At 36.1% G+C, this 16,036-nt stretch overlaps 1 protein-coding gene across 4 annotated transcripts in view; it reads left to right on the top strand.

Annotated features, from left to right (window-relative positions):
* Positions 1-16,036, top strand: part of POLR3G (RNA polymerase III subunit G) — a 97,363-nt gene that overhangs the window by 63,190 nt on the left and 18,137 nt on the right. For all 4 annotated transcript variants that reach the window (XM_087861986.1, XM_087861985.1, XM_045796292.2 and 1 more), the window contains 4 exons: positions 1,094-1,243; positions 3,941-4,070; positions 11,793-11,849; positions 14,768-14,818. In XM_087861986.1, the coding sequence (XP_087718112.1) occupies positions 1,127-1,243; positions 3,941-4,070; positions 11,793-11,849; positions 14,768-14,818 (355 nt within the window). In that variant the 5' untranslated portion in view covers positions 1,094-1,126. The remainder of the gene's footprint in view (positions 1-1,093; positions 1,244-3,940; positions 4,071-11,792; positions 11,850-14,767; positions 14,819-16,036) is intronic.

Genomic DNA, 16,036 nt, shown 5'->3' with positions numbered 1-16,036 from the left:
TGTGGATTGCACACCAGCGGCGTTGATATCCCCAGAGAGCTTGTTAGAAATGCAGATTCTCGACCAAATGAAAGCCTCTGCATTTTAACAAGATTCCTAGGTAATTCTCATGTGCCTTAAATTTGGAGAAGCGTTGTCCAGGAAATGACCTCATGTTTTCAACAAATAATGGTAAGGAAAGAAAGAGAGGGGAACTGTTGAGTGGTATGGGAGGATATATTACTGCTTTGTTGGGCTTGCAGGATTGAATGATACACGTATTATCAATGGGAAAAGAGATTTAGAGGATGCGTGTTAGAATCATTACTACAGTGAAATGCAGACTTGTAATGAAAGAGCCTTGGTGAAGGGATCGCTGTTAATATGCTGCCAGCTCACGTCTCACACTATAGTACAATCATGTTTCAGACAATTCAGAAATTCAGTGCAGAACTTGCGTATGTGACATCTCTCCTGTCCCCAAAGTTCAAAAGAGTGCAGGTTTATCATACCTTTAATTTAACTATTTCACATGTTTTTCTCTGGACTTTAAAAATTTTGTTTTTGGTTGGACATACTTCAGCGTCTTACTGAGCCTGTTCCCATTTCTAAAAGGACATTGGATTACATCTCAAGGATTCTTTCCAACACTCAAATTCGAGGATAAATAAATCATTTAAAAATCTCAAGTGTATATGACTAATGATAGTGCATGTGACTAATGACAGTCTTCAAGTTGAATGAAAAAGCAAGGCAGCCTGTCTTCATCAGCCAGACCTTTCCTTGTCCACACTTTTCACAAATGTGCGAGATCTCGATGCCAAATCACAGAGGGGTGGAGAGAACTGTGTCAGCTGGCTGTACAGTGGCCTGGACGGCATCCCAAAGGAGACCAAGCGTCAGCCGTTCACCCAGGGCCTAGATGAGGTAGTTGAGTCCATCCAGGTGTCACCTGCGAGGCATGACTAGATGTGAGGGGTCCAGAAATTAGTCTATCATGTGTTTCTTTCTTTACAAGTTTTATTTTCCGTAAGATTGGCCATGTTACTTAACAGGCGAAGTTTTATATTTTGCTTTAAAATGTTGGTTTCCTTTTTTACATGATGTCTTTCAGAATTTGCCCACTTTTCTGGTATAACTAATTCTGATGGCTGGGAATAAAGGACGTGGACGTGCAGCTTACACTTTCAATATTGAGGCAGTTGGATTTGGCAGAGGTGAAAAGTTACCTGATGTAGTATTGAAACCACCTCCACTATTTCCCGTAAGTACATTAAAAGCAGATTTCTCAGTTTGTTTTTTCATGTTTCGAAGAAAATTAAAATTCTATATAGGACTGAATAGAGGATATCATTATAATATCTTAAATGTGAGAAAGTAAAGGAGAGTATGCTTCACTGCTGTTATTCCTTCCTGAACCTCTTCTAATTTTTAACACTGCTTTCTTAAGACACGGAAAAAAGTGTATACACCTTTCCTTGAATATACTCAGTACTATGTGAACTAAGAAAGGATTTTTTTCAACTCCTGCATCTTCTATTGCTGTGTTTGATGTATTCCAATGTCAAAATAATATTTTTGAAAGTCGGGTTAGATTTTACAGTGGTCCCCAATGGTCCTCACTCTACCAGACTTTTACTTAATGATTTTCTTCTCATTTTGTATCTATAGAATTTGATTTTGCTCCCTAGTTAGTATACCATTTGGTCTTTTCCCTACTCAACTTTTTTTGTTTTGTTTTGTTTACTTCTCTATTTTTTAAAAGTCGATTTGAATTTTGTTGCTGTTTCTCAACATCAAAGAACTACATTTAGTGTTGCTTTTAAATTTAATGAGTATGCTGTAAACTTAATTGGCATAATACTTAATGCTTTCACTTTACATTTAGTTTAAAACCTAAGCTTACATTTCCAGGTGTGTATGTGCTGCAGTATAAAAAAATGAAAAAATCATAAATAACCACATACCCCTCAATCCAGGAATCTTTCCCTTATTTCAAAAGGGAAAAGTCCCTTGTCAAAAGATATGTAAGTAGAGGACCCTGAACAAATGTATCTAGGGATATAGATGTCTTACACAGGGAGTCTACTTTTTGCTCTTGGTATTTTGCCTTTTTGATATTTAGTAAATATCCTGAAACAACAATAAACATCTCATATATAGGCATAATGTCACTTTATACATTGCTTTTTTTCTTTTTTTTAAAATACATTTAACAGATTTATTTTTTATTTCTTTAATTTATTTTTATTATTTATTTATTTATTTATAATGTTATGATGGGTATTAAGGAGGGCACGTATTGAAAGGAGCGCTGGGCGTTACATGCAAACAATGAATCATGAAACACTACATCAAAAACTAATGAAGTACTATATGGTGATTAACATTGATTTCTTTTAAAACAAACTCTTCTCCATGTGTGAGGATACTTCTAAACACTGGGAATATTAGGACATGTTTTATACTTGGAATAACATTGAAATTCCTTACTGCTGGCAAACTGGCTCTGTTTGATATGGCCTTGCCGATGTCTCTCTAACTTTTCCTGTCACTGACCTTCTCTTTCCCTAGCCATCATGGCTTCCTTATTCTCTCAGATGTTTTCCTCTTGCTGGTTTCCCTGGCTGGAGCAGTCTGTTCTCAAGTCTTTCCGTGATGGCTTCCTAATTTTATTCAGCACTCTGCTCCAACATGACTTCCTGAGAGGTCATGTGTGCTTACCCTGTCTAGACCAACTACCTCCAATCTTCATGTACTCTGTCCATCACTCTTTCCTCGACCCAGTTTTGTTGTTTTCATGCCACTTATCACTACCTGAAATTGTGTATTTCCTCATTGTTTACTTACGTCTTGTGTTTTTCTCCCCTAGAATATAAGTTTCATAAGGGCAGGAAGTTTGATTATTTCATCATGGTGTCTCTTGTTGTCTAACCGTGTCTGGCTTATAGTACACACTCAATAAATAGTTGTAGAATGAGTGAATAAAATCAGAGTGAAATTTTGAAAATGCACCCTATACTTAGCTCTGATACTTTTTTTTTAAAGAAATGTCTTTACTACCTACCCTGAGGCCCCACTTTTTAATAAATATATGTATTTTATGAATATATGTACATATATATCTATATCTATCTATCTATATATATGCATGTGTGTAATTCTTTAAAAATTGAAGACGTAGAGAGGCACCTGAGTGACTCAGTCGGGTGGGCGTCTGGCTCTTGATTTCACCTCAGGTCATGATCTCAGGGTCTTGGGATCAATCACTAGGTCGGGCTTGGCGCTGAGTGTGGAACCTGCTTGGGATTCTCTCTCTTTCTCCCTCTGTCAGCCCCCACCCCAGCCCTGTACATGTGCACACGCTCTCTCTCTCTGTCTAAAAAAAAAAAAAAGTTGAAGATGTAGATTGAAACTCCTGCTTTGTCATTTACATATCATATGAGCTTATAAATGTTCACTTCTCAGTTTATTTACTGTTAAAGGGAAAATAGTGATGATACTTTCAATGGGATCATAGATGTTGAATATTGAGGACATCTTGGTAAGAGTAACCATTTGCTAAATAATAGATGCTACTTTTATTCTTTTTTTTTTTTAAGTTACTCCTCCCACTAATACCACCACTACTAATTGAAGTTAGTAGGAAACTAAAGCAGTGGCTCTTATTTGGGTGCCTTGACTTCTAAACTATGTAATCACAGTCAATAGACTATGTGACAAAATAATTGTTGGTGTGGTCAGTAGGAAAATTAAGCATCTTTCCTACCTCTAAGATAAGAGCGAAGTAGGAAATGGCCTGAAAGGTTAAATAGATTACAAAAGCTCAGCATCTTCTCAGTTGATTTTCAAGCTTAGTACCTATAAAATGTAGTTTTTCAATAAAACTGACATTTTCCAGATTATAGACGAAAGGGATATTTAAATACTTAGCTTATTTAAAAAATTGTCTCTTTAAAAGGATACAGATTATAAACCAGTGCCACTGAAAGCAGGAGAGGGTGAAGATTACATGCTGGCCTTGAAACAGGAGTTGAGAGAAACTATGAAAAGAATGCCTTATTATATGGAAACACCTGAAGAAAAACAAGGTGGGTATTGGACTCTTTGATTATGTGGTGAATGTATACAGATGAAACAATGTTTCTATACAAGATATATGGTCATTTAATGCTGATTGATTGATTTAGTTCAATCAGAAATTATCCACTACCTTGAAAAAGCATACTTAATGTTGATTTAAAAGAAAATGTATTTTATTTTTTTAAATTTTTTTTTAAAGATTTTATTTATTTATTCGACAGAGATAGAGACAGCCAGCGAGAGAGGGAACACAAGCAGGGGGAGTGGGAGAGGAAGAAGCAGGCTCCCAGGGGAGGAGTCTGATGTGGGGCTCGATCCCATAACGCCGGGATCACGCCCTGAGCTGAAGGCAGACGCTTAACCGCTGTGCCACCCAGGCGCCCCCAAGAAAATGTATTTTAAACTTTTTTATATTTTATTTTTAAAATTACCTTTCAAGGGGCGCCTGGGTGGCTCAGCGTTAAGCGTTTGCCTTTGGCTCAGGTCATGATCCCGGGATCCTGGGATCGAGCCCCACATTAGGCTCCCTGCTCAGCGGGAAGCCTGCTTCTCTCTCTCCCACTCCCCCTGCTTGTGTTCCATCTCTCGCTGTGTCTCTCTGTGAAATAAATAAAATCTTAAAAAAAAAAAAATTACCTTTCAAGAGAAGCTTTATGTGTTTGGTGAAAATTATGAAAAACAAAAATATTAAAAAGTAAAAATCACCTATAATGCTTATGTCTGGAGATCTATTAATATTTTATTATATGTTCCGGATTTTTTTCTTTTGTATGTATATTCTTTTTATAAAATTGGACTCATAGTCTTTGTATCTTCCTTTTCTACTTAATAGCATGTTATTAGCATTTTCACATACCCTTAGTATTCTTGGAAAATATAATTTTTAATGACTATGTGGTATTTCATTGTGTATATATAACATTATTGTGAGTAGTTCCCTCCTGTTAGATTTAAAGTGGTTTTTTGCTCATATATGTATATAATGCAATGATTACTGTCCTTATGCTTAAGTCTTTATGTCAGTCTCTATTTAATATATTGGTTAAAACTTTTAAAAGGCTTGACTATATTTTGGCTTATTATTTTGTATATCAGACATAATAGGAAGTATAAAGCATGTACTCATTGATTATGCCAAGGACAGAGAGGAGAAATTACAGTTGGAGAAGGCTTGACACTCTCAGACAGGGAGTGGGAAGTGGTTTTAGAGGAAGAGAACCCATTCCTGAGTAGTTATTTAGCACAGTAGATCTATATTGATTTTCAGTTTCTGCCCTTGAATGTTGAAATTAGAGAAATCGATATCCTTGAGTTCCCAAAACAACATCATTAAAGCATGAGAAATTCATACAGTATCATCTCATGCCATTAGTATTAAAAATGCATTCCATTTTCACTCTCTGTAAAAGACTTAGAACTGGCTAAGAGTCAAAAAGAAAGTCTTATACAGTAATATTATATGTGCTTATAATTACAAGAAGCATTTTAGACAAGTTCATTTGATTTTTCAAACATAGCTGCTTGAAGTTGATATAATGGTTTCATAGGATATTTTTATCTCAAAAAAAGTGAATTTTTTTAATTTTCATGTTATGTTGCATGCTTTTATCTGATTCAAAAATGAAATTAAAGCTCTCATTTTAAAGATTTTAGTTAGATTAAATGAACTAATAAACATTCATTCTTAGTAGAAAAAATAATAGTGTAGGGTATACTTTAATCTTTTTAAAATTAGTGTTTTCTCTAGACCATGGAACAGATTTACTTAACTAAATGTGGTCATTATTAAAGCACAGGTCTAATTTAAAAGTATATCATATTATTAAAACATATCTGTGAGTCTTTTAAACAGGGACATTAGGAACATAATTTTGTGGCTGGTTTCTGGGAGTGGTTGGCTTGTACCTGGATTAAGAGGCTCTTTATCTTTGATAATTGCACAAAGTATTTAAAAATACAAGGAATCTTTGTTTCTTTTTCTTGAGAAAATGCTTGTATAGAATTTTCCAAACTGATACAAGTGCATTCTCCTTCAAAATCTTCATGTTTTCTTTTCTTTTCTGATGTAATGTGTTTTTAGAAAACTATGGTTGAAAATGAAGTTTTTTTTAAAAAAATACACATACGTATGCATGTTTATAAGTTAGTATAATATATACTATATATATATATGCTTATCTTTGTGTGTGTATATATACATATATATAAAGTGTTTATATACTATGCATACCACAAATGAGAAAGAATTGGCCACACTGAACAGAAGTATGCAACTATCAGAGGGAGCTGTACTCTGGGTAGTGTTCTATCACTGTACCTTCACCAGCCTTCTCCTATCGTTCACCACCCATATGGTTTAGGAAAAGACTCATGTAAATAAATAAGGGTAAGAGGTCTCAAGGCTTCCTGATAATCAAGTGGCTAGTGGCTCAGGGTATTGAGATCACAAAGAACTGAGGACATAGAATGAAAATATTTCTTGTTGTGATATCTTCAGAATTTGTTTATAATGTTTTCGGGTAGAATTATAGAAATGATTGGTATTTTCTTTATGATGAAATGTATTATCTTTGTAATAAAAGAAGAACATCCATGAATATTATTACTTTACTGAATTATAGCTGCAAGGGTGTATGGAGAGCATCTGATGCAAGGGTTCCCAGTTCAGGTTCCTAAACCACTAGGGTCCTCTGAGGTAGAAACAGGAATGGCAGTTGTGATGGTTCTGTAAGCCATTTTTAGAATTTCAAAAGCTCAATAGAAATTATACATTTACCTGTGCTATGGCTACAAGATCTGTTATTGAATAAATGGAGTTTGATTTTTATTAATTAACTATCAACGTGCCATCAGGGTCCATGGGACCCGATTTTGATTTTTGAGTTTCTTTTTGAACAATGATTGATATTCATAACTTTTATTTTTTAATAGAGATCTTCCAAAGAACAAAGACAAATTATTTTTTTTTTAAAGATTTTATTTATTTATTTGACAGAGATAGAGACAGCCAGCGAGAGAGGGAACACAGGCAGGGGGAGTGGGAGAGGAAGAAGCAGGCTCATAGCGGAGGAGCCCAATGTGGGGCTCGATCCCGTAACGCCGGGATCACGCCCTGAGCCGAAGGCAGACGCCCAACCGCTGTTCCACCCAGGAGCCCCAAAGACAATTTATTTTAAAAAAAGAAAGAGGGACTCAGTGGGTGGCTCAGTCCGTTAAGCGTCTGACTCCTGATTTCAGCTCAGGTCATGATCTCAGGGCTGTGAGATCCAACCCCACGCCGGTCTCTGCACTCAGCCAGGAGTCTGCTTGAGGTTCTCTCTCTCCCTCTCCTTCTACCCCTACCGCTGTTCAATAAATAAATGAAATCCTTTAAAGAATTTTCTTTAAATGAAAAAATAAACAAATCTCATTTTATCTTAGCATTACCATATTGGCCCTTTGTACCCTTTCATAAATCTAAATCCATTCTGGAATCGTAGTGATCTTATTTTTCCTTCAGCTATCTTGCTATTTCATCAGCATAGAAACTATTTCATCATTACTTGTAAATTATCCTCCTCATACTGGAAAATAAAAGACTGAAATACATATGTATATTTTTATACATTATATATTAAGGAAGAATGATGAAGTTACATTGAAGGATGGTGCAGTATTGAAATAAATCAGCACCATTACATTATCCTTTAGTGTTTCTATTGTGTTGCCCAAAGTATTACATTAATTTTTAGGAAGCTATAGAAGAAGTCTAGAGAGACTCTTGTCTTTATAGTCGTTCTGTTTTGTTTTTGTTTTTGTTTTCATAGAATACAATTGAGAATTCAGAATTATTCATTTTCTGCCCATAATGGCAAAGAGAACAAAATTGACAGAGGAAGGTGTTATACTAGACAAATCAGAAGATGAATGTAGAGGCAGCAGCTCTTTGGGCACTAACAATGATTATGAAATTGATTGTATAAGTGAAATCTCTTGAGTCTTCAGATAAGAGTATTCTAAATGAATTTTCTCAAACTCAAGAGTCAGTGGGTAAACAATACATCTCTAAGAATAAAAAGGAAATATGGTATTCTCATACAATTAGTCCTTGAAAAGCACCTCGTCACATAATATTTTGTGATAAGAACCTGGAACATCCTGTTTGTTGAAATGACATATGACCATATTTTTCTTTTTTCTTTTTTATGGTGTTTACCAAAAGTTATTTGATGTAGTTTGTAACTGGGCAAATGCTCAAGCAAGGACAAAGATGATCAAAAAGAAATAGGTTATGTATAAATGAAACAATTTGTTGGATTTATCATGTTAATTGGTAATTATCAATTTAATAATGAAAATATTTTATAATTATAGACCAAAGAAGATGGCTGGGCCATCTTCACTTCAATACAAATGTGAACCATCAAAGCTTTTTTTTTTAAGATTTTATTTATTTATTTATTTGTTCATTTATTTGTCAGAGAGAGAGAGAGAGAGAGCACAAGCAGGGGAAGCGGCAGACAGAGGAGAAGCAGGCTCCTCGCTGAGCAAGGAGCCCAGTGTGGGACTCCATCCCAAGACCCTGGGATCATGACCTGAGCCAAAAGCAGATGTTTAACTGACTGAGCCACCCAGGCATCCCATCAAAGTTTTTTAAAGTATTACATTTTGACAATGCAAGTATAAGTAAAAGAATTGATGGGACTGGAGGAGATTGTGCTACGGGACTGGAGGAGATTATGCTAAGTGAAATAATCAAGCAGAGAAAGACAATTATATGGTTTCACTCATTTATGGAACATAAGAAATGGGAAGATCGGTAGGAGAAGGAAGGGAAAAATGAAGGGGGGGTAAACAGAAGGGGGAATGAACCATGAGAGACTATGGACTCTGGGAAACAAACTGAGGGCTTCAGAGGGGAGGGGGATGGGGGATTGGGATAGGCCGGTGATGGGTATTAAGGAGGGCACATATTGCATGGTGCACTGGGTGTTACATGCAAATAATGAATCATGGAACATTGCATCAAAAACTGGGGATGTACTGTATGGTCACTAATATAACAAAATAAAAATTATTTAAAAAAAAAGAATTAGAAATAATGATAAGCTGGAACCTATTAGAAATGTATTACTAATCCAGAATCATTTCAATGGTGCAAGTGTGAGAAGAACCAGAAGTAACAAGTTAGAACTTATTGATAAAGATATATTTGAAATCTGGAATCAGGACATATGAAATGCATATATTCAGTTTGTGCATGACGGCTGTACATGCATTCCTAGAATGCATAGTTGATGCACAGTTAACTACATTCAAAAGGCATTGCCCATTTTGGGTAAACAGACCTTCAAAACCAGGAAAATAATGGAACATAAATTGGAGTTTAGTGTACTTAAGTTCTTATTAAAATTTCTAATAACTTTCTTTTTAAATAACAGCTTTATTGAGATAAAATTCACGTATATAAAATACACTTTTTAAAGTATACAATTCAGTGGCTTTTAGTGTAGTTACAGAATTGTGCAACCCACACTACTCTCCAATTTTTGGAACCTTTTCGTTGTCCTGAAAAGAAACCCTATGCCTATTAGTATCACCCCTCGTTCTCCCCTGTCTTTAGCCGTGGCAGTCACTAATCTGCCGTGTCTGTAGTGATTGTCTGTTCTGGACATTTTGTATAAATGGAATCATAGGGATGCCTGCTGGCTCAGTCAGTGAAGCACGCAACTGTTGATCTTGGGATTGTAAATTCAGGCCCAACATTGGGTGTAGAGATTACTTAAAAATAAAATCTTTGAAAAAAGGGAATCATAAAATGTGTCCTTTTGTGACTGGCTTCTTTAATTTAGTATAATGTTTTCAGGGTTCCCTGATGGTACAACATGATGCGTTCCTTTTTGTGACTGAATAATATTCCATTGTTTGGATACACCACATTTTGTTTATCCATTCACCAGTTGATGGACATTTGGGTCAGTTCCACTTTGGAGGTATCATGAGTAATGCTGCTTTGAACATTTATGTACATGTTTTTGAGTGGACATATGGTATTTCTATTGGGTATTTATCTAGGATCATATTACCATATTACCATATTACCAGTTAAATACTCTGTATTTAACATTTTGAGGAACTGCCAAACTGTTTTCCAAAGCGCTTGCACCATTTTACATTGCCAACACTGTATGAGGGTTCTAGTTTCTCCACACCCTTCCCAACACTTGTTGGTTATAGTTTCTCCACACCCTTGTCCTTTTGGTTATAGCCATCCAACTGGGTATAAAGTGGTGTCTAGTTGTGGTTTTGATTTGAATTTCCAAAATAACTATGATGTTGAACATCTTATGTGCTTTTTTCCACGCATATCTTCTTTGGAGACATGTCTATTCAAATCCTTTGCCTCTTTTTAACTGGATCTCAGTAGTTGGTTTTCAATATTGCTTATTCTTCCAAACTTTACTACTAAAGGTTAAATTTTTCCAAAATATGCAACCTGTTGTGGAAAAAAAATTTTAAATGCAAATCTGCCATCTGTGCTGAATTCTCTTTACAGATGAAAAGCTTGAGAGCAAGATTGAAGTCAAAACAGTTAAATACCTAGAAAAGCTTGATTTCTTGGTCTTGCTGATGTACTGTTTATTTTAGTTATTTTTGTGTAACACTACAGTCTTAGTATTATTCGGAATCATGTTCTTAACATGGAAGAGAAGTCAGTACATATTTGGGTCTTGCTTTTTATGTTTTCATCTTTTCTTTTAACTTCTCTATTTCATGGCTATACTCCTAACACACATGTTATGATGAACCATGGTTTCAGGCGATGGCTTGATGGTGTTGATTGCCAACTTACGTTAGTAGGAAAGGGTTTGGGCCCTCATTGAGGGAGTCTCTTGTGGCAAAGTGGGCGAAGCAGAAATAAGAGCTGCTCCCATTTTGGGCAAGCGCAGAAGGTCCCTGCAAGTTGTCAGCAGTTGGCATGGAAGGCTTGTAGCTTGCTTATTCATACCCCATCAAGTCCAGCCTTAGCTACTCCTACCCTTTTCTCCATTCTTCTCCTCAGTGGGTTGTGAAGAGTAGCTCATTGAGAAGCCTAACTGTGTATTAATGTGTGTATCAAGCACTGGAGGTGAGCATACAGCTGTCCATCTCCACTTAGGTAGTTAATACATCCCAGTTACACAAGATTTAAAGAATGGGAGCCGGAGGTTAGTGTCACAAGAAAACTTTCTTGCCTGTATGTGTAAGTGGCTTCCCGACCTGGCTTTGAGCTTTTGTGAATATTCTCAGAGATGAGTCAGGTTGTCTGATTCTAAAAACCATGATTAGGGTTTAGGTCTCTGCTCACCCCCAGCCATTCATATCCAGTTGCTTCTTGCTACTTCCTTAAACATGTAATATTTATTGAACTTTTTAATAGGTGTTCAGGAACACATTATGTACAAATATAGGAAATTCCCTGTGTGTGAAATAAAATAAGTTTTTTGGGGGGGGTTTGTTTGTTTTTGATTTAATTTATTTGACATAGAGAGAGTGAGCACAAGCAGGGGGAGCATTGAGCAGGGAGCCCGACGTGGGGTCAGACCCTGGGATCATAACCTGAGCCGAAGGCAGACACTTAACCAACTGAGCCACCCAGGCGCCCTGAAATAAAAGATGTTATCTGCTGTTTTCAGTTATGGCTTAAGGAATGACTTAAATTCAGGCTTATTCTTGACTTCTCTAATGAACATTTTCTTCTTTTTTTCTAGATATTGAAAGATACAGTAAAAGATACATGAAGGTGTACAAAGAGGAGTGGATACCAGGTAATTATAAAACTGAAAATATTAAAATAATTTTTAAAGTTTATCTCCCTACCCCATATTTTTAGGGAAAATTTTCTATTTTCACCATGGGAATTTTCACTATAGGAAAATAGTCTTGCTCCTTTCCTATAATTAATTAGTAATGTATATCCTTTGAAAACCAGGATGAAAAGATTTTTATACTGTAACAAGGAGGAGTTAGTGTTTTGGGAGTTCTTAAAATACTTTTTTATAAAATAGGACTTGCCAAACCCATTTGGACTTGCCAAACCCATTTGGGCTTTCCTTTTCCGTTTGCCACAATCACAATTTTAATCTACAGTCCCAATAATACTTATGTGATTGTGAGTGATTTTACAGCTTTTGAGGAGCAAACAAGTTTAGTTAAAGGATATTTTAAGCCAAATTCGTGGATATTCCTTTCTTTTAAGCAGACATAGATATTTTTATTTGTTAAGATGGCTTTTCAGTAGAACCATATCTAAGAGAGTTTTTTTCAACGTTCACAAATTTTCCTTAGACACAGGCAAGATGGAAGAGGCTAGAGAGTTTTCGTCCATCTCATTCATTTGCAGATAAAGAAACGTTGCCATAGAAATGGAGTGATTTATCAGGGTGACTGGGACAGTGCTACTAGAACCGAGGTCTTTTTTTAACTCACTTCCCTTTGACTTCTCTGTCCTTGGTGTTTTGTGGAAACTTCCTTTATGTAAGAGCATAAATGGCATTTATAGCATTATTGCTTGCATGGGTTATAGTGGTCTTTTCAGTGTGGATCATTGATAAGGTTAGATTCCCCTTGAACACTCTCCTCTCTCCTATCTCAGATCTTTCATATCTGCCACATCATAAATATTCATCTCCTGAATGATTCTCTTTGCATACATTTTCATGAACATCAATGAGTCACTTATAAAAGCAGAAATATATTCAAAGCCAGATTTATTAGTTCAGGTAAAATAGCTTGAATTACAAATACTTTCTACAAAATATATTGAGTTTTTATTAGCAGGCAGTATTTTTTAATCCATTCTCATGTTGCTTCATTTTTCTGATTAATTCTGTGCTTAACCATGAAAAGAAAGTGGGGTCCCTGGGTGGCTCAGAGAGTTGAGCATCCAACGCTTGGTTTTGACCTAGGTAATGATCTCAGGGGTGGGATTGAGCCCCACATAGGGCTGCATGCTCAGCGAGGAATCCCTCCCACTCATGTGTTCTCTCTCTCTAAAATGAATAAATAATTATTTTAAAAAATTAAAAGAAAGTGACAATTTAGAGGAATTGTTAAGCTAATTCAGGCAAAAACATTTTTTAAAGATTTACTTATTTATTAGAGAGAGAGTGCAGGGGGTGGTGCAGAGGGGAGGAAGAGAGAGAATCTCAAGCAGATTACCCACAGGGCTCGATCTCACAACCCTGGGATCATGACCTGAGCCGAAATCAAGAGTCTAAGGCTGAAGTGACTGAGCCTCCCAGGTGCCCCAGGCAAAATTATTTATTGAAGAAAATTTACTTTTCCTTAGGTATTTATATTTTTAATTATAAAGTGTTTGGATAATTATTAGAATTGTTTATTTAATTTTGCATGTGTTGGGATTGTGGTCACATATTTTAACTTTTGAAAAATATCAACTATAGACAATTTACAAAATACAGCATAGTCAAAGAATAAATAATACATAAGAAAAGGAGCTGTAATCCTAACACCCACAAAGAATTATTGTAATATTTTGTTCCCAACATAGAGGTTTCTCTGCACAAATATTAAATGTATAAAAATATTTATATGTTAGGTTTATTTTTTAATGAGATTCTGTACATACTATCTTAGAAACTTTTTTTCAAACAATATATCATGAGTAACTCTTCATAAAAATTTTCTTGCATTATTTTTCTTGTTATGAAAATTTCTCTATTTAAAATTGATAAGATAAATACTGTGTTGCTGTTGAAAGAATGTTGTAGAAATTTTATAGCACTATTTTGAAGGGTTTTTTTTTAAGTTTATTTAATGTTTTCATACTCTCTGCATTCAGCATGGGGCTTGAACTCACAACCACAAGATCAAAGCCACATGCTCTACTGACTGAGCCAGCCAAATGCCCTCAAAGTTGGTTTTTGTTTTGTTTTGTTTTTCTTTAAGTTTTTAAAATTTATTTAACAGAGAGAGACACAGCGAGAGAGGGAACACAAGCAGGGGAAGCTATAGAGGGAGAGGGAGAAGCAGGCTTCCCACTGAGCAGGGATCCCGATGTGGGGCTTGATCCCAGGACCCTGGGATCATGACCTGAGCCAAAGTCAGATGCTTAATTGACTGAGCCACCCAGGCACTCCACCCCCCAAAGTTTTTTTAATAAATCTTTTCTTCTTCATAGGAGAAAATATATTACTATTATATTTTGATTCCCTGGCTAAATCTGTACAGTCAGATATTAAGAAATTTTATTTTCATTGCAGAAGCAACTGTGAGGTCCTTTATTTATTGTTTTTAAAGATCTATTTTTTTTATTTGGGGAGAGAATCTTATGCCCTGATCTGGGGCTCAGTCTCACGACCCTCATACATGACCTTAGCTGAAACCAAGAGTTGGATGTTTAAGCTACGGTGCCACCCAGGTGTCCCTGTCATGTCCTTTTTTTTTTTTAAAGATTTTATTTATTTATTTGAGAGAGAGAGAGAAAGAGAGAGAGAGAATACGAGCAAGGGGAGGAGCAGAGGGAGGGGGACAAGCAAACTGCCCACTGAGTGGGGAGCCCAACTCACGGCTGTATCCCAGAACCCTGACATCATGACCTGAGTCAGATGCTTCACTGACTGAGCTACCCAGGCACCCCCTGTCATGCCCTTTAAATAGTCATGTTGAGTGCCACTAATCCCTAGAGGGAATTTCAATTTTTTTTTTTCTTTTGTATATGCAGATTGGAGAAGACTCCCAAGAGAAATGATGCCAAGGAAGAAGTGCAAAAAAGGTACGTTGACTAATGTAATAATCCAGGTTAAAAAAGGTTATTGCTCAAATTCTAATTATGAAATTATCAATCTGAAGTTGTACTCGGTGTTCTGAATGCTTTTTCTTAAAATATGTTTGGCATTTGGTTATTTCTTTAAAACTTTTTGTTGTTGATTTTTGTTTGTTTTTGTTTAGTTGGTTTTCCTTTCTTTAATTATGGAATTTTGATGTGCCAAGAAAGACTTTTCTAGTATATAGACATTTTTTAAAATTTGAAATTTAGCATATTTGAAACTTTTTAAATGTTTTTAATGTCTATATTTTAAGTTTTTTTTAAATTAATTAACATAATGTATTATTAGTTTCAGAGGTAGAGGTCAGTGATTCATCAGTCTTACATAATACCCAGTGCTCATTACATCATGTGCCCTCCTTAATGTCTATCACCCAGTCACCCCATCCCTCTACCCCCCTTCCCTCCAACAACTCTCAGTTTGTTTCCTATGATTAGGTCTCTAATGGTTTGTCTCCCTCTCTGGTTTTGTCTTGTTTTATTTTTTCCTCTCTTCCCCTATGATCCTCTGTTTTGTTTCTTAAATTCCACATATCTGTGAGATCATATGATAATTGTCTTTCTCTAATTGACTTATTTCGCTTAGCCTTATACTCTCTAGTTCCATCCACGTTGTTGCAAATGGCAAGGTTTCATTTTTTGATGGCTGCGTAATATTCCATTGTGTGTGTGTATATGTACACACACACACACACACACACATACACACACACACCACATCTTCTTTATCCATTCATCTGTTGATGGACATCTGGGCTCTTTTCATAGTTTGGCTATTGTGGACATTGCCGTTATAAACACTGGGGTGCAGGTGCCCCTTTGGATCACTACATTTGTATCTTTTTTTTTTTTTTTTAAAGATTTTATTTATTTATTTAACACAGATAGAGACAGCCAGCGAGAGAGGGAACACAAGCAGGGGGAGTGGGAGAGGAAGAAGCAGACTCATAGCGGAGGAGCCTGATGTGGGGCTCGATCCCATAACGCCGGGATCACGCCCTGAGCCGAAGGCAGACGCCTAACCGCTGTGCCACCCAGGCGCCCCTACATTTGTATCTTTGAAGTAAATACCCAGTAGTGCAATTGCTGGGTCATAGGGTAGCTCTATTTTCAACTTTTTGAGGAACCTCCATACTGTTTTCCAGAGTAGATACACCAGGTTGC

The sequence above is a fragment of the Ursus americanus genome, chromosome 5, assembly GCF_024610735.1.
Source record: "Ursus americanus isolate L20-20 chromosome 5, mUrsAme1.1.p, whole genome shotgun sequence".
Classification (NCBI taxonomy): Eukaryota; Metazoa; Chordata; class Mammalia; order Carnivora; family Ursidae; genus Ursus; species Ursus americanus.
Note: the sequence above shows the minus strand (reverse complement) of the source record. Positions and strands in the feature narration are given on the sequence as shown.